This window comes from Aulonocara stuartgranti, assembly GCF_965226115.1.
Source record: "Aulonocara stuartgranti genome assembly, chromosome: 6".
NCBI lineage: Eukaryota > Metazoa > Chordata > Actinopteri > Cichliformes > Cichlidae > Aulonocara > Aulonocara stuartgranti.
The window spans coordinates 25918622-25946292 of record NC_138944.1 but is presented as its reverse complement, the minus strand read 5'-3'; the positions used below and the strand labels follow the sequence as shown (position 1 = coordinate 25946292).

Genomic DNA, 27671 nt, shown 5'->3' with positions numbered 1-27671 from the left:
ATAGGAGGACAGCATCTTACCGTTAGGGCATGAGGGGACTGATACAATCACCAAGTAATTCTGAGTCCATTTTAATGTCTATGGGAGGCTCAGGCTGGCTTCAGACAGCACTCCCTGTAAACACCGTCAAGACACCAAATGAGAAAAAAAAAAAATGAAGTTCATCTCATCAGAAGACTTCCAGAAACTCTGAGAACCAGTGCTATAGTGCAAGGTTGCCCACTACCATAATAAGACACTTTATATAGTTTTTTCCTCACGTTTCTCACCCACTGCCTGCTTAAAGCATTTAGTCCAGTCCCTTTATAAGAAGCTTTGGGAAATCATCCATCCCTGGCTAACATCTAAACAGAGTTGCACATTGGGCACTTATCACAATACAAGCAGCACATGGCTCATCGTTCTCAGGTTTACATCTGAAATATTCCAACACCGTTTCATAAAAGCAAAAAATAAGTTCTGGTTTGGTTAAGGATAGTTTTGAGTGCAATCACATGAAGAAATATGAATGAGATGTTAAATAACACTAACTTATATTTGTGTTATTGAGCATTTTACAATCAAACTTTTAATTTTTAACATTTTTAATTCTAATGTTGGTTTGATTAGATTTGAATATGGTTTTGTCATTTAAAAGTGCATTTTAATACACACACAGATCTCCAAAATATAAACATTTATGCTGCTCTTGACCTCTGTCAGTCTTTATGTACAGGGTGGGCCATTTATATGGATACACCGTAATAACATGGGAATGGTTGGTGATATTAAAGTCCTGTTTGTGGCACATTAGTATATGTGAGGGGGCAAACTCCTCAAGATGGGTGGTGACCATGGTGGCCAATTAGAAGTCGGCCATCTTGGATACAACTTTTGTTTTTTCAATAGGAAGAGGGCCATGTGACACATCAAACTTATTGGTAATGCCACAAGAAAAACAATGGTGTGCTTGGTTTCAACGTAACGTTATTCTTTAATGAGTTATTTACAAGTTTCTGACCACTTATAAAATGTGTTCAATGTGCTGTCCATTGTGTTGGATTGTCAATGCAACCCTCTTCTCCCACTGTTCACACACTGATAGCAACACCGCAGGAGAAATGCCAGCACAGGCATCCAGTATCTGTAGTTTCAGGTGCTGCACATCTCGTATCTTCACACCATAGACAATTGCCTTCAGATGACCCCAAAGATAAAAGTCTAAGGGGGTCAGATCGAGAGACCTTGGGGGCCATTCAACTGGCCCACGACGACCAATCCACTTTCCAGGAAACTGCTCATCTAGGAATACTCGGCCCTGGCACTCATAATGTGGTGGTGCACATTCTTGCTGGAAAAACTCAGGGAACGTGCCAGCTTCAGTGCACAAAGAGGGAAACACATCATCATGTAGCAATTTCAAATATCCAGTGGCCTTGATGTTTCCATTGATGAAGAATGGACCCACTATCGTTGTACCCCATATACCACACCAAACCATCACTTTTGTTGTGCCAACAGTCTTGGAGGGATCCATCCAATGTGGGTTAGTGTCAGACCAATAGTGGTGGTTTTGTTTGTTAACTTCACCATTCACGTTAAAGTTTGCCTCATCACTGAACAAAATCTTCTGCATGAACTGAGGGTCCTGTTCCAATTTTTGTTTTGCCAATTCTGCAAATTCTGTGCGCCGATCTGGGTCATCCTCGTTGAGATGCTGCAGTAGCTGGAGTTTGTAAGGGTGCCATTTGTGAGTAGCTAATATCTGCCGAAGGGATGATCGGCTAGTGCCACTCTTCAGTGACATGCGGTGAGTGCTACGCTGTGGGCTCTTGCTGAATGAAGCTAGGACAGCCACTGATGTTTCTTCATTAGTGACAGTTTTCTTGCGTCCACATTTTGGCAAATCCAACACTGAACCAGTTTGCTAACTGTAGCATGGGAGATGGGTGGTCTCGTAGATGTCTTGCATTGAAATCTGCTGCATTGACCCGGTTACTGCGTTCACCAGATAACACAATTTCGATCCGCTCCTCACATGTTAACCTCTTCAACATGTCAATGGCTGCGAACAAAGAGAAACTTGTAAATAACTCATGAAAGAATAAAGTTACGTTGAAACCAAGCACACCATTGTTTTTCTTGTGACATTACCAATAAGTTTGATGTGTCACATGGCCCTCTTCCTATTGAAAAAACAAAAGTTGTATCCAAGATGGCCGACTTCTAAATGGCCACCATGGTCACCACCCATCTTGAGGAGTTTGCCCCCTCACACAGGACTTTAATATCACCAACCATTCCCATTTTATTACGGTGTATCCATATAAATGGCCCACCCTGTACAGTTTAAGGATGCTTTTCGAGCAGTGGCTGACTGCTGTGTGTTCCTTCCTGCAGTAAAACCTGCTCCACTAGAGATCAAACCAGTGCCAGAATGGGATGAGCCAAGCACACCTGTACGCTCACCAGTGACACGGTCGTTCGCTCGAGAGTAAGTACCTAAGACGTTCCTCAGCTTTTCTATAGTTCAGTGTTTGGCTAACAAATAAGGGCATGTTCACACAGCTCTTTGCAGCAAGATCATTGTCCCAGAAGACACACCGTCCCTCGCTCCCTGTTAAGAACCTTAAACATACTGCATGTGTATAGCAGCTAATGTTAAGTCTGGATTGTCCTGTTTTTTTTACTCTCTGCCACAACATGCAGTGAAAGTATATTTTTCTTTTGGTGTGAACGTGCCCTTTTGTAATAGATCCAGTTAACTAAAGATGTAGGCACTAATACTTCATGCTTTACTGTAGTCACTCTGTGACCAAAGTAGCACTGCTCATAAAACAGGATTCTGTATTATACTGAAGGAAGTCTGTTGGCTTATCTGAGACGAGGTAATTTGTGTGCTTTCGTGCTGTAGGGACTCTTCTGGCTGCAGTGGGTTTGGGCTGTTATGTCTATATTATATTTTGTGCTCACCAGAGACTGCAATTTCTGGGAAGTCAGTGTGTAAACATTGTGAATGCTGCTTAGTCCTTCTAGGTTTCCAATGCCAACGAGACCCCCGTCAGTGCATAGCACGGCCTCCAGCACTGACTCCGAGGACTCTACTGAACCGAATTACGTAGCCATGAACCCTAATATGTCCACAGATGAAGCAGTATGTAACACACAACTATACTCTGATACAGAGATTACTTTTCTCCTTTCTTTTTCTATTCACAGATAATCAAAGCTGATAATCTGATAAATGTCTTCTTTTTTTTGTGGTGTCTGCAATCAGTTTCATCTCGTTTAAATTAAATCTGCAAACACACAAATAAACACAGCAGAAGCTTTAGTTTAAGGCAGACAGTTTGGAGGATCATACACCATGCAACTTGCAATTTTGAGCTGTAATTGCTTACTGAAACTATTAAGAAATCCCATTTCCAGTGCTCTTCTCCCTAAGCCACACATTAGTGCGGACAAATTACTGGCTGCTGCAGATGGACTCCTCGCCACTTCAACCCGTTTCTTTGCAGTTCTGCTTTTGCCCTGCTGCTCTGCTTTCTTTATGCTCCTTCTTTCTCTTCATTTACTTTTCAGGTGTTGTCTTAAATCGGAATATTGGCTATTAAGAAATGAAGTTAACGTGTCTCATTTAAAATTGACTGCTCTTTCTGAAGAATGATACTATTATATGAGCTGACTTTTCTACCTACGGGGATACTTTCTCTTACACTTTGGGTAATCGATTCACAGTTTTCCTTTTTTTTCTCCTTTCTTTTTTTTGCTGTTAATTTTTTTTTTTTACTTTCTTCCAACGTTTGCTTTGCTATCGTCTGCTGACCTCCTGAACTTTTATCAGTCTTTTTTAATTCCTTGCTTTCTTCCTAGTTTCTCATTTCTCTACCATCGTCATCCTTATTCCTGCATTTTGTTCTTAACCACCTGCTGTTTTCTCCTCCTTTTTTCTTTCATCCTTTGCAACTTTCTTCTTACTGTGTAGAGAGGAGTCCTTCTACTGCACAGTCCCCATCACCCCTGTAAAGAGGGAGGTGGAGGAACTTGACACCATAGAGGAGGTGAGCAGGGTTGCCAGGTTAGACGTGCATAGCCCGCCCTGTCATTTTTGGGTGCTATTGTGAGATGAGAAAGTACGAAGACTTTGCTGTGCAAAAACCACCTACAAGCTGTGGCTTGAATATAAAGGTTGCAGTGAATTTTCAGACGTTATCTACCATCACTTTCCTTACAGTTAGAATTTCTTAGTTTTGTGTCACCATCCTAATTCGAATTAATCTCTCCATCGTACCTGTATTTCATAATTAACACTAATTACAGGCCCAAGTTGTTGTCACTATGCCTAAAGTAGAAATTTTCTTTGTTTTAAAGGTTTGAAACTATTATTAGTAATGGGACAAATTACGTGAAAAGATGGTCACTGATTGAATATGTTCATTCCTCTACAATTGCAGTAGAGGAACCCATTTGCATGAATATTTTAGACATTGTGACAACACATTGGTGCATTTGAGTATGAGCTGTGTTTCTCTGTGACTCTGCTATCAATTAAAAAATAAAATAAAAAATAAATCCCTTTTCTGACTTACGCAGATCACGAAGCTCGCTCCGCCCATGAATGCTGACGGTGGGAGTAGCCCTGTGGTAAAACCAAAGGGAGACAAGCAGGTAGAATACCTGGACTTGGATCTCGATTCCGGCAAGTCTACCCCACCTAGGAAGGTAGGAATTTACCAGCGCCCATACTCCAAACCACACGTTCTAAATTAGAGGAAATTTATGGCCAAACTTTTAAGACTGACCTCATCTCTCCTCAGATGAAAAGCAACGGAACTGGCATCACAGCATCAGACGAGCGTGTCGACTATGTAGTTGTGGACCAGCAACGAACACAGGCCCTTAAGAGCACCCGGGAGGCCTGGAGCGATGGCCGCCAATTGACAGAGACAGACACCCCTTCCAAAGGACCCAAGTGACCCTGTTGTCCCAACAACACAACCCCACCACCCAACCCACTCTAAACTACCAAAACGCCACAGCTTCCACACTAATGCTGGTTCTGGTTTTCGCTTTGGAACGATCCAGCTGTCTCGTTCCAACCTAACAAGATCCCTAGTGTGTAAGAGCCAGTGGAGCGTCATAGCCACTCAACGTTGTTTAGTTTACACTGCTGTCGGGCTTAAAGGAGCGCTGTGTGTACAGCTGTAGAAAGGGGCGTGGTCCAGGAATAAGCTGTATGCAGTTTGAGAGCATGAGGAAAGACTGGACTTGTTTGCAGGATTTGACCTGAGCAGACTCACCAACTTTGAACATTCACTGCCTTCTTTCTGGATTAGTTATGTCGTCGTTCACCTTTCAGCGGCCTGTGGGCTGATCCAGAGTTAACATTTCCTAAAAATTGTAATGCTGTTTGATGTCGTTTTGAAGTGCAAGTGAGAACACTTTATAACATGATCACAGCTCTGTCAGCGCAACACTAAACGTTAGCATAGCACGTTAACGGTGTTGTGTTTTTGTTTTACGTTTTTGTTTTCCTGCTGTTTGAGCAGGGTGAAGTTACTATGGACACTGTTAGCAGCTCAGGAAACTGACCCCGAACTGTGTCTAAGGCGAACTTCAAACTGGAAAGCCAGTACGACAAAATTTCAGAGAAGCATTACTTTAGATTTTTCTTCCACTTGCGTAGGCACCTGTACTAAAATTCAAGCTTCGGATTCACTTGAGGTTTTTAATCCACTGAACATGATTCGTTTTCCATTTATTCAGTAAGTGGAGATGCTTCGATCTGTTGTAATGGAAGTGCAAAGACTGTACAATAGTGTTATGTATATAAACAGGAAAAGTGTCCTTTATTTGTATGGAATATCCAGCATGTTTGACTCTAAGGTATATGGATTCTGCAGGGTAGAATCCCGTACCTGACTCGATGGTATCAGCACTTGTGATAAATGAATGAATTACTGTGAGTTTTTAAAAGAACGTGACAGGTTTTCTCTAAGTTATGCAAAGGTATCAAAGCGAGAGAGAGAGAGAAAGAGAGAGAGAAAAATCAGGTACTCTTTATGAATGCATATTAATGCAACTTTCCATTTCTAATTTATTTCTCGAGTTATTGTATCAGGTCTTGTCCATTTTTCTCTTCTTTTTTTTTTTTTTAGCTCAGTATTGATTGATATGGAGGAACATTTGCTAAAGTCTGCTATAATGCTTCGTTTGACAAGCGGTCAATTAGCTTCACAGGTTCATTTCTCCTTTCTCTTCCTCATTTCTCTCTCCACTTAGGTTTAATTTATTTTAAATTGAACTGGCATACAGTTTTGGGAAATTGACTGCCTCGTGCAGTCAACTTGATGCATATTTTAGAGACGGAAAGTCTTTGCCTACATACATCCCTGCTTTACTTGACTTGACTGTCGGCTCTCCCGCAGAAATCCCAAGCATGTGCTACCACGTGATTTAAAAAACAAAAACAAAAAAACAACTCATAGCTGTACATATTTTGCCATCAATTAGATTTAACATGTATCGTTTGAAAGATGTGCCTACTAAGTCATCTTCCTCCTACTTCACTCTTTCCTTTATTGCAGTCTCTTCGTGAAATGGACTGCAAAGCTGATAATGCTTTATCTTTTTTAATGAATCTCAAGAGAAATGTACATTTTAAAAGTGGACTAAATAAAATCCAGCCTCAAACCCATCTACAAGTTTCTTTTTATGTTCTTTGCACTTCTTTCTGTAATTTTTCCAGTCGTAGAATAATTAAAGAAATCATTTCTTTTACACTTAACCTGGGACCTACATATATTCTCCAGCTATGCCCTCCAAGTATGTTTAATCATTGGGATTTCTGATAAGGAAATAACATCAAGGCAGTCCTCGGTCATCTGAAACGGACACATCTCAAAACTGTCAAAACATTTTCTATCCAGTTGTGACAGTTGAAGACTTTTGAACTACTTTAAAACATAAGTAAAGCTAATCGTACATGGCAGCTGTAAAACATTTGGACTAATAAAAATTACATTCAGAGCAGAGCACTACAACTTCCTTAATTCTTTGTGGCATAAATCCAACAAAGTGCTAGAATCACTCCTCAGTGATTTTTGTGACATCATCACACAGTTCCTGCACGTCCATGATGTCAATCTCCCGTTCCACCACGAGGTGCTCTACTGGATTGACATCTGATGACTGTGGAGGCCGTTTGAGTACAGAGAGCTCGCTGTCGTCTTCAAGAACCAGTTGTGACGCTTCTTGTGACCAACAAGGCGTTTCCGAGAACTGCAGCTCACTGGGTATTGTCTCCTTTTCAGACCATTCTCTTTAAACCAAAAACATGGTTGTGTGGGGAAAATCTGTCTGACACCAACATCTGTGGCATCCTTAAATGACCTAAACTATATATAGATATAATAATTGTATGACAGAGTCAAGTTTCATATCACTTGTGCATCTTTGATTTGTGGACTGCTAAAACATTTAAACCACAACTGAGAGATTCTGTTTATTCATGGCAAACCTTGGTTTAAAACTCATAAAGATGTTTAACTAAGACAGGGAACCGGCATCCTAATTGTAATCCAGGTTTTATAATCTGCTTTAAAGGATAATTAAGTCCATTTGCACTCTCGTTCTTACTATTCTCACTTTTCACTGCAGTGTTTTTAAGCCACAGAGCTTTGACAGTATTATAAGATATAGCCTCAAATCAAGTTCTTACACAAGCTCCTACAAAGGGAGCGGTACGTAATTCTTAGCAAGAGTCACTGCTCAACCAAAATTTAAGGAATACCCCTGTTTTTATTTTATCTGTGCTGACCACTAGATGGAGCTGTTGTTTGAAAGACTACATGCCGGCTCTTCTTTGCCTTCATGCCTTTCCCTCAGTCCACACCCCTCCAGTGCAGTCTCTTCCCCTGATCTCCTGTTTGAGGCTCTGCAGTGCTGTGGCAGCCAAAATTACATAAACAGCTGCTTCACCGTGAGCTTCACAGGCTGTGCTGCTGCTCCCCTGTGCTCCTACAGAGGCCCCCAACAGACCCCATGTAATAACAATGATCATTTTAAATATACACTACAGTGTATATACAGAGCAAATTCAATGTTGTTTACCCAAAATGTTCTGCCTACTGAGGTGCATCTTTAGCAGGATTTCAAAAACATAAAAATAAACCTTTTTACCTTGTCATTTATTGTAGTAACCAAGATTTGAAGCACTACATTTCCACTAAACTGTGTGCAGCAGCTGCAATCCTTAAAATGAATAAAAAGAGGGGTGATTAGGCTTTGAAATGTAGGCTCTCATAAAAGGTCCAGAGACAATCACAGATTCCTGTTGATTTCAGGTATTGTTCCCTCCTTTTTCTTTTATTTGTGGAATAAATGTGGGTAGCAACAGCGCCTTGAATTAAGGCAGCTTACTAAATCAACAAGAGCGATGTGATCATAAATTACAAAAAAAAAAGCAAACAGCTCGTTTGCATCAGAGCAGGTGTGCGTGACTGTCCATGCATTTGGAGTTTAAAGTGTTATCCGTGCGAGATCAGCCCCATGTTAACTTTGATACTGATGTATGTACCTGTTTTCTCCCTCTACTTAATAAGACATGTACCAGCTCTGACAACTACTTCTGTTGGCTAATTGTTTAGATTTATAGATTCAGTGCAGGGCTCCAGTTTATTAAAATCCAGCATATGGGCTGATTGGCATCACGGTCACGCCTAATCCCATAAATCTGTAGTAGACATTGTGAAATAGAATTCATCGTATAGAAATCTGTCCTTCATGATCCGTTTTAATCACTGTGCAAATAACCCAATTAAAGCAAATGTCACTGTCACGTTGGCATATATTATAAATGTTTGTAAGACATGCAGCAGATTGTCTAATGTTGCCATCAGGTAGCGTCACACACGGTGGAATTTTTTTCTTCCCATCCTGAATTTCCACGTCACGCTGTCAGATGCGGCTCGTGGGATGACGGGTTAGCGTATAACATTTGACAGGTTTCTGGCTCATTTTCTCTTTAATGATTGCTACTTTTTCAGTGCTCGTGTGAGTGGTTGGCTCGCATGCTTGATGAGTGAGAACTAGATTACCGATAATGTCATCATCTAGGCTCAAGTTTATTTTCACCTCATGCTCGGTCGCAGGGACCTGGGAAAAAAACCCCACACCCTCCGAGATTCCCCACAAGCACACAAATTACCTATTTAAAAGCTGTAATTTGTTGCTTTGTCACTTCTTCTCCTTCTGAACCAACCATTGCACACGTGCAGGTAATAAGGCTGCTCTCCCGGTCTGTGGTAATGAATGAAATCCCAGGCAGCAAATCCCCCCCAAAACAACAACTTAGATCTCGTTAAACAAACACAGGAGTGATTGAATCTGAGAGCGCATCGAGGATTTTTATCCTTTATCCAGCTAAAAGCTTCAAGCTGTTTCTCTGTGAGAAAAGCATCTTAATCACTTTGTGTGGGTGATAGTGACGGAATGTTTAACATTAAAATACAACTTGAGCCCGAGCGTTTGTTTGCACGTACGCCTCTACCTACCTACACCGCTGTGGCTTTGTGATAGTGCAGCCTGGGGAGCCTCTATGCAGCATCTTTGGCTCTCTGTGTGAGTAATGGGGCAAGGAAAGAGTCTCTGGCTTCTTAACGGGGCCCAAAGAATAATTATGAGGCGAGCTGAGAGGCTGCTCCCAGGCAGCGGGGAGCTCTGTGAGCTTTATTGGGTCGGGCCTGTTGACTTGGACCTCTGCCTGAACTGATGTGAGCAGTCTCTGAGGTGGCCTGAGGTGCCGCCTCGTGGGGCTTGTTACAGAGGTACGCAGGGACAGCTGCGGTGTGTTTTTGGTCTAAACGTGGGTGAGAGCGATGGCAGAGTAACACGATCATTTCCAGACCAATCCGGGGAACTGTGTAGTTGCTTGTGAACATGCCGTAAGGGTGGAGATTTTAATGAGAAAGTGCGGTGATGCTCTTGTCAACAAAAACCAAACAACTCGCGTGGCTAATTAACACCATTAGTATGAGTGAAAAGTCAGCACTCGAGACTTCAGTAGATTATGCAGATGCAGGTCATATTAATGGGGAACACACTGCAAGCCTTGAAAATAAACATTCCTCTAGAGACATGTTTAACCTAGTAGCTGTTATTGGGCTGCAGTGCAATTAACTGATGGCACAGTGGCAGCTGCACATGTCCTCTGCTGGTTAATCATGGAGCTAGAGAGCAGCCATTACCAGAACTGTGCAAGGAATGCAGGAGAGACACAGATGCTATAGATCACGAGGTATTGTGCAAATGTCTTGAGCCACTATTTATTTCTTTATATGTTGCTTGGAAAATGGGAAATTGGTATGACCAACTTTATTCTTCAATACAGCCTGAACTCTTTTAGGCTTACTTTCTTCTTAATTCTTTAAGTAGTCTTCAGGAATAGTTCTCCAGGCTTCTTGAAGGACATTCAAAGCTCTTCTTTGGATGTTGGCTGTCTTTCGTTCTGTTTTCTCAAGATGATCCCACACCCCTTCCATTATGTTGAAGTCCCAGCTCTGGGGACGCTGATCCATGACTTATGGTGTTCCATTACATGTTTTTCTGTCCAGGTATGCTTTTACTGCATTGTCTTGCTGAAAAATGAAGCAACTGCCAATCACATGCTTAGCAGATAGTATGTGATGGTGGATCAAAATCTGTTGGTACTTTTTCGTGTTCATAACTCCATCCTGAAGTTTGGATTAATCACTTTACAAGACCTGCTGCCACTGATTTTCAGTGAGGTTCTTGTTATTTTGGCAAAACTCAGCCTTTTCTCTCTCTTTCCAGTCCTTAAGAGTGGCTTCTTGACAGCCACCCTTCCACTGAGAACATTTCTGATGAGGCTTCAGTGAACAGTAGATCAATTTAAGGGCTATGTCTCAGCTCCTGTGTCAGATCTTTGCTGTTTTTCTATTTCTTAAGATCATGACTTTCAAATACTGTTCATCAGCTGCAGATCTTTAAGCCTGCCACGTTTGTCCTCCACTTGTCCAGTTTCCCACTGCACACTATGCTGACATGTGCCAAGATTCCAGCTAATAGCTCCTTGGGAAGCACATTGTTGGTAAAAAAAAAAAAAAAAAAAAGAAAGAAATACAATGCTATGCTTGTCGAACTGTGTTATCTTTAGTATTCTTCATAGACTCAACTAAAGAAATTTGAACACATGATGTGTTTTAGTGAAAGGATGCTAGTAAGAAAGTGCTGGGAGACAATTTAAAATCAGTTCTTTCCTAAGTTGCCTGTTATGCATATACTAGACAGCACAGGTTCACCCCTTGAGTAAGGAGCCTTTTTTATGTTAGAATGATTCAGAAGTCACTCTGAAAATGGTGATGCAGGACATCAGACACACTGCACCAACTACACATGCATCCTTCTTGCAGACAATAATTGGAGCTAAAAAAGCAGAATAACGGGGACAACTGCTCATACATGGCATCCACAGCGGTTTCTGCCCACAAGCTGATAAAGTCATGGCCTGCAACTTACAATTACACAAATGTCGTAAGCTATTATACTGCATTAGATTTAACCAGTCTGCAATTTACTAGTCTGTATTCCATGACCAGTAATTGTATTGGCCTTATACTGGCTCACACAGCTGGATCAGGTCTGTGTTACAATGTGTCAATCTTCTCAATTTAATTCCCACATTAAATATGTAACTGAATGGCAGCTGCAATTCAATAAATAAGGCAAATAACATGGTGTTACCCTGACACCCCAGTACAACTTTCATGTTATAGTGAGCGTAGCTTATTTGACTCATCAACAAGATCAATTTACTGAATGGATGAGGCTAAGGAGATTCATCCAGCTGCTAACTGTCTTCTCCCCAAAGCATCCCCTGCTACCTTTTCATAAGCACCCCTGCTGGCCCACCCCAGGAATACCTATGAAAACGCTTTGGTTCACAGCAGCTTCCTTATTATTGTAACAGCTCTTAGTTGCTGGATAGTTTTTAAACTAGAAGTATGCTTTCATACTGAGGAAATTTTAATTCCTCCATTTACAGACAGCAGGTTAAAGACTTCGATTAAGGATCTGATGTAGGTGCTCATTATCTGAAGTTTTAAATCGCTGAGAAGAGGCTACTGTCATTTTAAGGATTTTAAGGCTTTACTCAACAGGATATATGCTTTCTTTAATGCTTGCAGAAGCAATAAGAAGTAAAAATTCAATCAAAACACCACTTATAAATGCAATCTGAAAAGACTGAATCAACCATTAATTTTATCTCAACCTAATCATGACGCCCTGGGGTTTTGTGAAGCACGGCTGGATAAAAGACGAGCTCAAAGGCAGTTGCCCTCTGCTCCAGCTGGTCTACTGTGGAGGAGGAAAAAGGTTTTTGTCGCAGGTTGTGGCTCTGTGGGGGCCCCGCAGATCAGAGAGCAGGAGCCTCCAAGCCTACCCTACCTCTGCGGCTACAGGAACAAAGCCTTTGCTGCAGGCAGGGGGAGTCTTTCGTCGTCCTTGTTTACATTTCTTGGAACCAGCGATGAGGTGTCCTCATGCCTTTGAAGGAGCTCCGAAAATCCAGGACTTGTGCACCACCCTCACCATCCCCAACTGCACATCTTCCCAGTCCGTCATTTGTAGTGAGAAGCATGACAATTCATGATTTGTTTTGAAATGCATGCCTAAGTATTATGACCACATGATAGTCTGTCGGTCTGTCCCACATATTGAGACAATGTCCCACATTTTGACTGGCTCAGCAGGATGTGCGCTTTTCTAAAGTCAACCTCATGTGAAGAAAACAGGGAAGGCTTTTTGCTCTATTCAAGTGGAGGTTATCCTTTCTAATGCTGTAGCCAACAAGGAAAGAAGTCACCAGGAAGTTACAGGCTTTGCAGATTTTGGTGAACATGATGGAAACTACCGCAAAGAAAACAAAGTCGCACTTTATCCTGAGAAATGCAGGTTTTGTCTCCTTGCATAGAATTATTCACACGAATGAAAATATAGCGTGAATTTGAAGGGATGATAAAATTGCTAGATATTACTCAAAAAAACGTACGATGACCTATGAATGCATCTCTGCTGAACTCCAAGCAGACAGCTGAAATAACAGTGACATAAAAGAGAATACAGGAGCGTATGAAGACGATCACATGAGACCATAAGAACAAACTTCAGCTTCCCCTCATCCTTATTGTATTTACTTATCCATAGTGCAGGAAAAGTTGCTTTCAAAGATCATTCATTTGACCTTAACGTGCTAAATGTAAATCTGGTAACCTGCACAGTTTATTATATTTTATTTTTAAGTTGGATATGAAAATATCTTATACTTAAAAATACTTATACTTCTCATACTACCTCCCAGCATTGCTAACATGTCTAAGAGAACATAGTAACTGCCCACAGTTATAGTGCATTATAAATCAAACCTTCAATATGTGATTCGAATGCAGTATTACGATTTTTATGCACTTTCCTCATTTTCAGAGCTTCAAAATTAATGGGACAGCTGACTCACATCCAGTTTTAATTTCAGGTGAGGCCTGCTCGCTTTGTTATCAAACGTAGCGTGTTGAATTTGTATTTTATATCTTTTCCACTGTCATTTTAAAGTAGTTTTGAATATGAGACGTTAGTGCAAGTGAGGGAGGTGATTATAAAGCTCAGAGAGACAACAAAAGCTTTACAAGTGGCCAAAACAACAACCTGCTAAATAATGAATGCACTGACCAGCTCAGCAACACCAAACAGTTAGAAAGACCACAGAAGACAACTGAAGTTCACGATGACACAATTATTTCCACAGTTCACAACGTCTGACCAAGTCAAGAACACTCTCAAGGCAGCAGCTGTATCACTGTCAAAGTCAGCAATTAAGTCTTGGGTAGACGTCATAATGAAGACAGTTCTGCAAATAAAACTTTCCACTTAATAGAGTCAAAAGATTCATTATTATTCATTATCCACCGTTGATAAGCTTTTTTTTTTTTTGTGTGTGTGTGTGTCTACATTTTGTTAGATTTTTTTGCTTTACAAAGTTAGGAAATTAATGCTGAGCTCAAACCTGATGTTGCAAATAAATGACTGATTCCCAGTCTCTGGTATCAGATTGTGGTGGCTCTGTGTTGGCCGTTACCCAAAACCATCATATCTGTGCTGGTATTGCGAACAAAAGCAAAAAAACCCCAAACAAAACCAAATGTTGGATCAGCGCATCCCTCTTAGTAACAGTAGGCATGTTCTCAACATGGTTTTCATTTCTTTTGGCAAATTTTACACCGTTGGCAGTTTGTTTACTTCACTTTCTACTCTGCCAGTATTTCTGTGTGACTGTTGGGTGAACTCAACTCCAGCTTACCTGTCTCCCAGAATGAAAATCCCGAATCTTGGATGTACTTTTAATTAAATGCATCTCATTACAGTGCTTCCTGGCAGGCCTGTATTTAGCCATCTATAGCTCTGCTTATCACACGTGTCATACTCCCTCATCTTCCAGTCCTGGCAGCCGATCCGTCTTTCCCCTTACCCTCAGCCCGCTCCCTCCACATCTATGTGTCCACTTTTCTTTGTCTCAGTGTCTCCCCAGCTTTTCCTCTTTTGTCTCCGATTCAAACCTCTAATCACATTATGGCTCGAGCCAATGCTGGAGTGAATCTAAAACAAGCCACAACATACCATCAGTGCTCGCCGAGCCCAGCTACACTACTCTTTTGTGTTATGCCCAGACAAAATCAATTTCTTCTCCTTGTCCAACTCTTAAGTCAGCCATCCAGCAATATCCTCTTGACACTTCCTTTCCAAAAGCACCATTGTAGAATTTATAGAGGCGGATAGGTGCTATAAAAAAACACCAGCGGTTTAACAAAATAAAGAGCAAGACAGACTGAAACCTACATAAAAAAAAAAAGAAAGTTTAGTAGAGGTTATTTTTTTTGTACATCTGCCTTCAGCTTGGTGCTGCAGCCTCGTTAGTGCGTATAAAGATTGCACCGCACATGTAGAAGGAAGCATGTTTTCTATTTATGTCCTCTTTATTTCTCCAGATCAAAGCAGCCCTCTCCTCCCCTGTCGAGTTCCAATCACTCAGCAACAACTTGGCCTCACCTGCCTACCCGTGCCCCGTCTTTGGCATTATACTCTGGATCCTACTTCCTGGTCAGAGGCCAGAAGATTAAAAAAAAGAAAAAGAAAAATTGAGTGATTTTCTTCGCTTTTGTTTTTTCTAACGCTCTCTTTTTTTTCTCCTTGCTCTCTCACTCTCGCCAAAGCTGGCTCTAATCAGATTTAGCAAAGGCTTGAGGATTGGAGTTTTTGTGTTTGTCTGCAATGTCATCAGCACAGATGTGGAGCGGTAAGGCTATTACAGTATTGGAAAGAGTGATAATTGTATTTAGGGAGCAGTATTCGATGGGGAGTCATAGTTTTGCGTGTGATTTGTGTTTCACTTCATTTATTGCACATTGGCAGTGCTCCATTAACTAAGCTGATGATTATTATATTAGCAAGGATATAACTGCACATTTCTATTTTCCACATACTAACTTTGCGCTGCATAATGAGGTACTATTAATTTTTAATAGCTTAAGGAGTTTGCCTGAAGACGATGCTAAATTTATCCCTTCTGATAATGTACTGTTGTGCTGAGGCTAACAACCCTCCCTCCAGCACCACAGGACTGACTGTTGCCCAACAGTTGAGTGATTTATGAAAAAGATTTTGTTACCATTCCCCTCCAACTCCCGTAAAAGGGTATTCAGCTCTGCATACCAAAATATCAATCTTTGATTACACAGATGACTGATGATGGCATTTTTTATTTATTTATTTTTTTGCCTGCAGAGGACTTGCTGTTGGAGTTGCATTGACTCAAATATAGATCGGCTCCCTGAGTCTGGTCTTGGAAATATCTGGTCATGTTTCTGTCTCTGTCTTCACTTTTTGTTTTGTGGTGTGTCAGCTGTTCATCTGCGGGGTGGTTGTCTTACACAGCATCTTGGAGCTCGCCAGTCTGACAGGGTGTCAGCGGGGTTTGTTTCCCACAATTGTCAGGAAATATCTAAGTTGGGGGGATATATTAAGTGAAAAGCCGTTTCCGAAATATATTTTAACTCGAAGCATCGTAAAACCTTGTTGTGAATGACACTCCAACCTTGATGTGCCATAACTCTTTTTATTTTTTGGGAAACATAATGCGATCCATCACCGCTGAGGACACTGTTATGTCTTAATACCTTTTATCCTACTTATGCAGGTAATATCAGTTATTGTGAGAAGGCTGTAAGAAGCTTAGCTCCTTGAAAGATGTGATCTGTAATGGGCTGGATGCTGTGCTGTGTGGCAGCATCCCACCACTTTTTTATTTCATACATTGAACCATCAGTGCTGTGATTAGGTAACAGCATTTTGTATCATAGCAGGTCCTGTTGAAAAGCGGGCGCCTTATCAGATATGTGTCGCCCGGAGTGTTTTTAACAGGGCTGTGCTGGTGAGGGACACTGAGACAGGCCTGCTGAAAACAGCTATCCATCTGTGTAATAGGCCTTGTCAAAAGTTTACCGAGAATCAGCAATTCACTTTGAGACCATCCTGCATTTGCCATGGAAGGCGACTCTGATAAGCTGTAAAAGCCCATTGAAGCAGTGAGCAGGCTTTGATGCCGTGTGATATCTTGGCAGTTGCTGTCCTCTTCTCATTCACCTTCCATTGTAAAGCCTTTAAATCCTTCACTGTGCACTGTTTGTGTGGCATCAGTGCACATTCTTCTTTGTAAGCGCCTTATTTGATATTTACAAGTCAGAGATGCAGTAATAGCTTAATTATTAGCTCGCCTCTGCTCACAGTCGAAATAAGTTGCTACCTCATTGAGCAGCTTCACGTATCCAGTTTCAGTCATTATTTTGCCCCCCATAAGAGTATTATTATTATAATCAGATATTGATCTTGTTCACAGCTGAGTTGCCAAGATATTCACAGAATTTCAGCTTTCTCTTGCATTTATACTAGCACCAACATAATCCACTGTTTTATTAAGAGTAACACTTAAGATCAATTTTGGAGTAGATTCGATTTCCTCCTGTAGATCCAGACCCTTTGTATATAAAACAAACACTCCTTTATACACTTGAACATCACCTTAGCTAACGTATTAGTTAGATAGTAGATAGACTACTATCTGAGCCCTACTGTACAGTCAAGAGGACATCCTGGGCTTTATAGCTTTCTTTTCTTTTCATGGTCAATGCAATGTCCACAAGGAAGCTAAAAATCAAATTATTTCTTTAATATGACATTCTTAAATTAATCTTATTATGATTTTACAGTTTTAACCCTTTTAAAAACAAAAGTTTCATTCAGTGTCCTTCGTAGTGGATGGCAGGACTTGCTAACTCCCTTTTTCAACCAGTGGCTCCACTTCAGAAAGCAGAGGGCCAAATGAGGCAAAAAGGATTTTACTCCAAATTGTAGAAGGGGAGTCAGACTTTCTCTGTCAGGGGATGAGGTGGAGGAAGGACAGACGCGAGAGCTCAGAGGAGGACATACCAGCTTTCGACTGTCCATTATGGGTAAAAAAAAAAGGTGTAACCTAGGGTTAGGCATTACAGTGTGCAGAGGGAGAAATAAGGGCCTTTTCAAATAATTGCAATTTTGGTTGAAAGAGTTTTTGACATGAAACACGAAAGCGGGCAACATTAAAACATTAATTAGGCAACCGTGTTTTTGAAAATGTCAGAGCATACGGACCACAGGGAGGTGCTCGTCTCTGAAGACGTGCTTAAAACTGAAACTTTTTTCAGTACATTTGTGTACACGGCATGACTCGGATACACGGGGATCCAGATGTACTGGGTGCTTAATTCAATATGCTGAGAGAGATACTTCAATACTAGGCAGTCTATCAAAGAAACAAATGATCTTGATCTTGTCTCTGGTAAGGGGAGAAGGATAATGCCCTCTGGAATATGCAGAATTGTCCAAGGTGGCGTCAGACTTATTGCTATCAGGGGATTATGTGGAGGGCGGCCAGACATTAGAGGAGCAGGAAGGTGAAAGCTCAGAGGAGGCTAGACCAGCTTTTGATGAGCCTGAGCTGGGACAAAATGACAGCACCCACCGTCCATTATGGATGAGAAGAAATGTGTAATGTAGCACTCTGAAGGTTTTTCATTACATCGTGTAAGGTAGGCCTCTTTAGTACACAGCAGAAAGTTTGATAATTATTTACTCAGTTGATTTATTTAGTTAATATTTGCTAAAAGTGCATTAAGCTGGATCTCTTCTTTCTTCTTTTATTCACTTTCAACCCTACGGAAACAAGGCTAAGAGAGTTTTTAACATGAAACACAAAACAGGACCTTGCTGATCACAAACACCAGGACTGGTTACATTAAATTTCAACCAGGTTGAAGTCTGGACTGATTGTTGCAGCAGGCTATTGCAGCACCTTGATTATTTTAGTTTTTCAGGCTTTCTGTTGCAGATTTACTGTTTGAGATCATGGTGCTGTTGCATGACACGCTTTTGGCCACGCTTTAGCTGTAGGACAGATGGCCTCTTGAGTCACTGTATGAGATCCATGTGTTGATATGCTGTGTTTGGTTTTCTCCTAATTGGTACTGTACATTATGGGCAAGCATGTAAACTTTGGTCTTGTCTGTCCAAAGGACATTGTTCCAGACGTCTCGTGGTTTGGTCAAATGCTGCTTTGCAAGGCTGGGCTGTGCTGACATGTTTATTTTAGAGAGATAAGACTTTCTCCTGCTAACCCTTCTAAACAAGCCATGCAACAAGCCAGTCTTTTTCTAATTTTACTGTTATGAATTTTAACGTTTAATCTTAACATTAGCATGCTAACTGAGAGCTGTAGAGTCTGAGATGTACCTCTTGGGTTCTAGTAGTTTCTCTGAACATTGCACGCTCTGACCTTGGGGTGACTTTGCCAGAATGTCCACTTTTGGCAAATTGTGGCTTTTTTTTAAACACACACCTGAACGCACCAGACTAGCATCTGACAAAATTTCTGCTTTTATAGAGGTGCTCACACACTGATGAGCACTAAATCAAGTATATTTGATTAGAGCACCTGGCTGCTACCTGCCTTCCTAATAATCCTGTGGGAGCAGTAACGGTGTACTTGGTACTTCTGAAAATGACATATTTTCCTTCATGATGCTGCTGCTGTAGCGGCCGCCTTTGAATTCTTGAAAATTGTCTCACACGCGTCTATTTATAAAACACCTCAAAATGTATTAAGCTGTCATAAATTCAGCTCAGATTGGTCAAAAAAATTTTTTCATGCCTCTTTATGGGTGTGTTGTGTTTGGAACAAGCTGAACTCTGATCTTTACAAGTTCACTGCTAGTTCATATGAAGCAATAAATAATTTAGCTAACGTGGACTAATATCAGCTGTGCTGCTACTAATCTTTCAGACTGTTTTACCAGCAGAGAAGAAGTTTATGTCTGACATCTTGGACAGTCTTCAGTTTGTAAGGCAATGGAAACTGGAAAATGCAAGTTTAATGGCTTGAATAGAGATGATTGTTCTTGGTAATTGGAGCTTGTGCCTGGAAATGCTCGAGAAGCAAACAGCCCCGTGCGTGAAAGCAAATTTCAGAGTTGTGACATCGTGATTTGTTTTATGACAACAGTGATATTTTTGTTTAAAAAAAAAACATATTTTTAAATCAAACCAAATGCTTTAATTTGACCCTTTTTGTTTTGACACAGCATTAATTGGTTTATTTGGACAAAGTAGCTTTTCACTTACGATGCGCATTCACAAGTTTTATACAAAGTTCAATTCAGAATGGTGCCTTTTGAAAACTAGTGGCTATTCCAACAGGCTCGAATACTGAACATTGGTTAGAGGAATCCTTTTACTTTTGGAGTTTGGACTCTTTTCTCGATCAAATTTCTTGTAATATGTCTTGTTATGATGAACTTGGCTTACATTTCGATTCGATTCATAACATTATATAGTGTGTTTTTGCTGCTAGAGCTGTTACTGGCTTTATTTCAAGAGTTTACTAAGTAATCCACATGCAGGTAATAAAGATGTGTAGGTAAGGTGAAGAGATTGAGTAGCACTGAGGTGACTCCACAGTGCAGTGTGCACCTGACAGTACAGTTGTGCGCACTGCTAAAATTTAAGACATGAGTGCTAAATGAAACTAACAACACAGTAAAAATTCTACATCCAACATAGTATTAGATTCATTTATTAAAATCTTTGGATATTGTTACGGTTCGGCGTTGGCAGTGTTTTGTTTTGGCGTGACTGTTATGTGTTTCCTGTTTTACTTTGAAAGTCTGTGTTATCTTAGTGTTCAGTTTACGTTTCCTTGTCTCGTCAGGTCTGATTTGCCCCCGCTGTGTTTCCCTCCTGTGGTCCATTCCCTAATTGCTCCTTCTATGTATTTAAGCCCTGTGTTTCTGTATGTCATGGTCGCGATCTTCCCCCGTGTTGTAAATAGTTTGGCGCCTTGTGTTTGGTGATGTAAATAAATGTCGTATTTTGCTTTAAATGTCGTTTTGGGATTATTTTTGTGGAAGCCCGTATTAGTTTTTTCTCGTGTGTTTTTGCCTTATTTTTACTTTTTTCGTGTTGCACTCCGGTTGCCTAGGCCGGGGTGTAACTGCTAAAATTTAAGACATGAGTGCTAAATGAAACTAACAACACAGTAAAAATTCTACATCCAACATAGTATTAGATTCATTTATTAAAATCTTTGGATATACTGACCATGAGTGTTAGTACCACACAACTCCTCTGTACTCCATGATGTCAAGTATCAAGTAGAATTTAATTTGACATTTAGGCTGACTTTTATCTTTTACAGTTCAAATACACACAACATAGCTTAAGTTTACAAAGTTGCGTTTGGTGAAATCACAAGATGTCTCATGCCAACACCCCATACCAACTTTCAAGGACAGAGGTGAATTCGTTTTGTTTTGCAGCCACAGGATCTGGACACCTTGCAGTCATTAAGATGACCATAAACTCATCGATATACAAAAATATCCTAGAGTCAAATATGAGGCCATCGCTCTGATAATTAAAGTTTGGCCCAAACTGGATCAAGCAACAGATCAATGATCCAAAACACAGCAGCAAATTTACAACAGAATGGCTGAAAAATTAAAGAGCCCAGGTGCTGCAAATGCCCAATGAAAGTCCAGATGTCAGCAACAGGGGAAGCTTTATGTTAACATATTATCAAAATGCACATATGAATATGAAATGTGACCTTTATAGAGACAGCTGGCACCATACTCAATAGAAAATGTGAAATGGCTAATGCAGCCTTGTTAGGCTAAAATAACTATACCTAGTTATTGTCAATCTTAGTTAGTCAAAATATAAAACTATCAAAAATACAATTTAATTATAATTCTATTCAAATTCATTATTTTATTATCATCATTTCTTTGTGTTGTTATTGAATTTCAGTAAGTAAAAATTATATAAAATTTAACGTCTCTTTTACATCCCCAACATAACTAATGCATATTAACAAAATAAGCTTTTTGTAAATATTGTCAGAAAACAAACTTTTTCTTGTACATTTCGAGAGTGCAGCACTCAGAAAGTTAATTGTTAAGGTCATAACATGAGCGGTTGTGTGGTGAATGTACATTCACAGTAAAATGCATTAAAAAAACAAACTGTAATTGACTCTATTGATTTTTCTAACCTTGACAAAGTAAGAAAAAACACTTTTGTATGTTGTATTCAAGCTAAGTTTAAAATGTCTTCTTTTACTTCACACTTTCCAGCTTTTCAGCACAGATAAGCAAACAGAGCTAATACACTGTGGCTTTCAGTTGGATCTATTGTTGAGAAATACAGGCCTGAGTTAATAGGTGCATTGGATCTCCTGCTGTGCACTTTGAACTGTCAACTAGAGAGTGCAGGTCAGAGCACGGTGAAATTAAAGCACTACATGTGTGATAGGGGCTTAATGGTCTGATGATAAATGGTCCTTCAGCTGCAGTACGGATCTTGGTGGCATATTTTACAGATAATAAAGAGGTTTGACCTTAAACCCTCTGCAAAGTCTCTATGCTGATTGGATATGCCACACTTTGACACAATAAATTACAATATATGAACTGACTCAATAGTTTTTCTTTCAAAAGAGCTTTGCAACCTAAGATATTTCTCCACAAAAAAGGGCCAGGTATAAAAGCAATTATTATGTTTTCATCAACATGAGCACCCAAATGGAAGATACAAGGTACTAACAGGAAGATGAATACAACAAAGGGAACGCATTTTGTGGATCCGGAATAAAACACAAAAGCTCTTGACGGTGTTCCAAACATTTAAAGGAAGTAAAAAGAAGATGTGGAGAAAAGGCAAGCTGAAGACTGAGGGTTGGAGAGGACTATAAATACACTAATAGACTAACAGAACATAAGCACAAGTAATTAGGTCTGGATTAAAGAACTCACTAGAGGTGACACAAGAGTAGCCCACAGTCAAAAAAGGAGACGGATAAGTAAATACAGAAGACACAGCGAAAATTAAAAAGAACAACACCAAAAAAAAGAGGGGGAGATATTTGACATAGTGTGAGATACTAACATGGTGCTCACATATTAATGTCCTTTAAAGACCACAGTGTTGGGAAGTAACAGAATACATGTGCCGGCGTTACATAATTAAAATACCAAATATGAGTAACTGTATTCTGTTACAGTTACCATTTAAAAAGGTGATAATTAGAATACAGTTACTTTGTTGAAATAAATTACACAGCGGTCTTTTCCTTTTTCACATGTTAGGCTATCCTCTCTATCCCCTCTCTAATTTTTGCAATTCCACGCATTGCCAGAAACGCAATTTGTTATTTTTCTCCCATGACAGAACTGAAACAAAGAACATTTCATGTCCTGTTAACAGGGTATAAAAAAAAATTCAGACTAGATTAGATTTCAATGAATCTATTTTATTTTTTTCTTCCTCTTGAATATCATGTTAAGAAAAGGTACACAGAAGCTGAAAGTTAAAGAGTTTCACACCCACTTGAACCGTTACCTTTAATATGCTCAAAAATAAATGTGAAAGCGTCACAATATGAACAAGTCTCTCGTGGTCAACATGCATTCACACGCAATGTTTAATGAAGCCCAAGGGTCATTTCTGAGGTTCCTGCTTGAAAATGACATGCCCAAAACGAATAGAGTATTTTTCTGCGATTATAAACTCTGTGTAAACAATTTTGGTATCAAAGTAAAGCTATTTCATCAGAGGTGTAAATATTACAGCAGATGTTATTGTGTCAAAGTAACTGAGGATGGAACACAGAGAAATAAGAATATTTTTTCCTCAACTACCTTGAAAATATGCTGCGGGAGACAATAAACTCCAGAAAATTATTAATTAACATATGGACATTATTTGTGCACCAGAGCAAAGTTACAGCTGTTTTAGTGAAAGAGCATTTGGCACATGTTGGCAGAACCTGTGAGAGGTGACATTTCTTAGGTGTTGAACAGCAGAACTGATTTAACTTTATTTAAATGCATAAAAATAGTTGTTTTTTTTAATATACTTTTTAAGGATTACCCACGCACATGCACAATTGGTCTTGTTTTTGCACAGTGAAATCAGTCTCTGCAACTTCTCTCTGCAGAGCAATAACTTCAGCTTCTATTGGTGTATTTGCATGATTGACCCCGCCTTTTAATTATTTGCACCAATAATAATAATGGATTGGATTTATATAGCGCTTTTCAATGCCACTATTCATTCACACACTGGTGGAGGCAAGCTACGGTTGTAGCCACAGCTGCCCTGGGGCAGACTGACAGAAGCGAGGCTGCCATATCGCGCCATCGGCCCCTCTGGCCAACACCAGTAGGCAGTAGGTGAAATGTCTTGCCCAAGGACACAACGACCAGGACAGAGAGTACGGGGATCGAACCAGCGACCTTCCGGTTACAGATGCGCTTCCCAACCCCCTGAGCCACGGTCGCCCAATAGAATCATGGTAACGCCGTTGGGATTTAAGAGGTTAAAAAAATCTCACAAAGAATTCACCATACCGTAATAAAACTCATATGGTAAAACATTCATGCATCACATGCTTTTATTCAAAGCTGATAGATGCAAAAAGTGGCCTTGGAATTTGAAATGTGCACAACAGTAACAACAGTAGCTGCATATACATATATGTTTTGTACCTGTATCACGACAACAGAACGACATCAGTGCGGGTAATTTCACAGTATGGAGTACGGAGTTTGGTCAATCCTGTTATATGAATGGTGTGATGGAGAAATAGGTTGTATATAAGAGACCTAAATAGCTGCCTGTTCAAACAGTGTAGCAGTGTGGAAGTGCCTTAAGCTCACATTCTCTTAAGTGCCCAGCAAGCAGGTCACTCAACACCTTTCCTGATTTGATCGTGGCTTAATTACTAGCTTCAAGTTGTATTTAATAGAACATGAAGTTGATTTTGTAAATGTGCTTTCCTTTATAGTCACAAAGAAGGGAAAATCAGGGAATGCCCATTAGCTAACGATGTGTGATTGACAAGTTTCATTACCTAGTGAGCCTGCATCAGTCTTAATTGGTAAAATTGACTTTATGACTTCTGCCTCAGCTTCATCATTTAGGCGTTACCTCTGGAATGCCTGTTATTGCTGATCCCTCAAGATTTGACGGATTGAAAATCCTTGGAGGCATTTAAAGAAAACAATGACAACACAGGAGGCAAATATTAGGTAGTCAGAAGCTTTTGCACAAAGACAGATGTCAGACGTTTGCAAGAATCTCTGAAAGCCTTTATTGAAGGCAATCAAGGTCAAAAGATGCTATTATTATGCTTGGTTGTAAATGAGTTTATTTGCGTGTGTGCAGGCCAATTTGCATGGGCATTTCATCCAGGCTTGCATCCAGCCATTTGAAGTCCAGAAAAAAAGCCGAAAGGGCCACATTATACATTTATAGTGTGCAAATAAATTACATCATACAATACTGGCTGCACTCTGAAGTTATAGGCTCTCACAACAAAAGCAGTTTAACACTTGGCCAATATGAATAGCAGTGAAGCATAAAGACAGGAATATGTTTAGGGATACATTTTATGTGTCCCAGAGTTGGCACGCTGAGATGCCTTTTAAAAACTGGAGTCTGTCCAGTTGTCAGTGACAATGACGCTGATTTATATGAGCAGAGGGGAGAGAAGCAGGACACGGGATATGTTTCTCTCGAAAGCTTTCCATTTGGTAAATGATGCTCAAGGGTTCGCTTTTCTCTGTTGACATGAGCCCAAAGCACAGTGGCATCTGCGGTAATGCGGAGTGGATAATACAACGCATAACATATAATTGTGCAATTCTTCTAAATCAGCCAATATAATAATTATTTATAAAATTAAATCATTATTAAGATATAAAAGCAGGGATTGACAAGGAGGCTGTCACTAGATTTAAGAGAGTTGAGGGATACAGTATTGTTCTCCTCAGCTCAGCACCTCTGTTAAATGCTGTATCAACTTTGGTTAAATGTAGTGTTGCAGGAGTTTAGTTTTAGAAAAATGGGTTTGCATTAACATTTAAATGTTATTTACTCCTTATTCAGATGTCTCAGGAAAAGTGTATTTTGTCCTTTTTTCTTAATTGTGTTTTATGATTTTCATTTGCTGCAGAGGCAAATTCTCCAGTAACAAGAAGCTAGCCTCCATTGTTTTGTTTCAAACGTAACCTTTTTAAAAAAAAAAAAAAGACTGTTCCCAAAGCGCAAAAAGACAAACTTTGCAAAGTCTAATTGCATTTTAAACCATGTTAGAGTTTGGTGCGATTCACTTAATGTATGCTGCTATAGTAATCATTTCTAATAGGGGCAAAGGGGAAAGTGAAAAGATTAACCATAAATTGTTAACAGTCGCTTAGAGCAAAGTCAATATTTCAGTTGTGTTTTTTTCCATATACTATATGTAATTTTTTGTTTGTTTTAGCTCAAAGCCATGGTGTCTTTTGAGAATAGTTTCTCCTCCCACAGCAAGGATAGTTAGATCATTTTCCCGAGGTCGCACATGAGAAATTGTGATTGTTGTCAAGGGCAACACCAATAAGGTGAATTCAGTTCTACTCTATACTAATTCTAATTCTTTAAGCATAGTGGTGTGGCCCCTTTGGAGAATTAATTGGCCACCCTTGTGTTGGTTGGTGTCCTTGCACACAATGATCACCTAATGTGTCTTCACCCAAACAGTGCTCCAGCTCAAAGCCACATTTGTCATTTTACTCTACATCCTGAAAGCATTCACAGCGCTTCACTTGTTCCACATTTTGTCATGTTACAGCGTTATTCCAAAATGGATTCAATTACATTTTCATCTTACAGTTCTACACACAAAACTCCATAATGACAAAGAGAAAAAAGTCTTGAAGTTCTTGCAAATTTATTAAACAGAACAGAACACAACTTATTGGGAAAAAAAAAGTGTGTGGTGTACAGCGCTCATTATGCCCTTTTATATGATATGTTACTGAATGTGGTTGAAGTAAATGTGGTTTGTGGTGTATAACTGTGTAAACTGCTGATGTTTCCCCCTGGTTTTATCTTTACTGACATCTTAGCAAAAAATAATTTCTGATTTAGAAAAAAAATCAACAAAAATGAGCTGCCTATTAAAAGAACCCACCACTTTCCATTATCAGGCTTTTTTAAACGTCTGCATGCATTTAGAGTATAACAAGCAGCTGAGTGACACTAAAATGCTCACAGCTGTTTCCCAATGCCTGGTTAATGCTATTTTTCTCCTTGCTGCCAAACATCTGTAAATCATGCAGACTCCAGCAGCATCTAATAACCCTGAAATTTTGCTTGTGGAAATTAATAGAGTAATAGAGGCGAGGGCAAAATGCCATGAGAAATGCCCATGTGATGCTGACAAAAAACAACACTCTTGTTCACATCATATAAGAAGGTAATCTTGCAGAGGATAGACAGTCCTGTACCTCTGCTGAAACTGGCTGCTGTGATGGAATGGTACCCTTATTAGAAAAGCTCCAACTATTACCAAAGACGCCCAAATGCTTGGCCTTCACCTACGTTACCCAGCAAATAAGACAGCAAAGGCAGCTGCAGCTTCTACTGCTGAAAAGTGGAAAACTGACTGGCTTAGTGTTGAAGGCGTGAATAAGATGACTCCTCTTATGTGAAGCACGCAAGAGTCACCCACCTATGGCTAACCTTGGTCAGCTAAAAGCAAACCAATGAAGTGATAAAGTATGCTGTTGGTAATAACACTAAATCTACAGACTTTACAGTTTTTTGTCTGGCATCTTTAGCTAAAAGTGTATTAAGAGCAATAAATGTTAATTAGCTAACATTTATGTAGTCTTGCATAGCCAGTGTTGTCTCCACACTTGTTTTAATGCAGTGGCAGTGCTGGGAAATCTCAGTGTTAAGCCTCCAGTATGGTTCTGTGTTTGAGTCTATAATTTTATCTCATCTTGAACATCAGAGGGATGATTAAAGCAGGAAAAAAATGTAACTGTATTTGTCCCCAGAACTACTTTTCTGAGCATGTTGTATCCATTACATTCTAATATGATCTAGGCTCATTTTGCATTAAACAATAAGTCAATTGAAAAAAGATTTCCTGCAGTGCTTTTACATATTATAAACATACAAGTAGTAATCAAAACTGGTCTTTA

At 39.9% G+C, this 27671-nt stretch overlaps 2 protein-coding genes across 9 annotated transcripts in view; both read left to right on the top strand.

Annotated features, from left to right (window-relative positions):
- Nucleotides 1–6676, top strand: part of gab1 (GRB2-associated binding protein 1) — a 58421-nt gene extending 51745 nt beyond the window's left edge. For 3 of the 4 annotated variants that reach the window (XM_082537640.1, XM_082537642.1, XM_082537639.1), the window contains 4 exons: nt 2380–2473; nt 3007–3133; nt 4573–4701; nt 4797–6676. In XM_082537640.1, the coding sequence (XP_082393766.1) occupies nt 2380–2473; nt 3007–3133; nt 4573–4701; nt 4797–4955 (509 nt within the window). In that variant the 3' untranslated portion in view covers nt 4956–6676. Of the gene's footprint in view, nt 1–2379; nt 2474–3006; nt 3134–3964; nt 4041–4572; nt 4702–4796 lie in introns of all 4 variants that reach the window. The other variant, XM_082537641.1, reaches the window with a different exon arrangement.
- Nucleotides 1–27671, top strand: part of inpp4b (inositol polyphosphate-4-phosphatase type II B) — a 384743-nt gene that overhangs the window by 36185 nt on the left and 320887 nt on the right. The window lies entirely within an intron of this gene.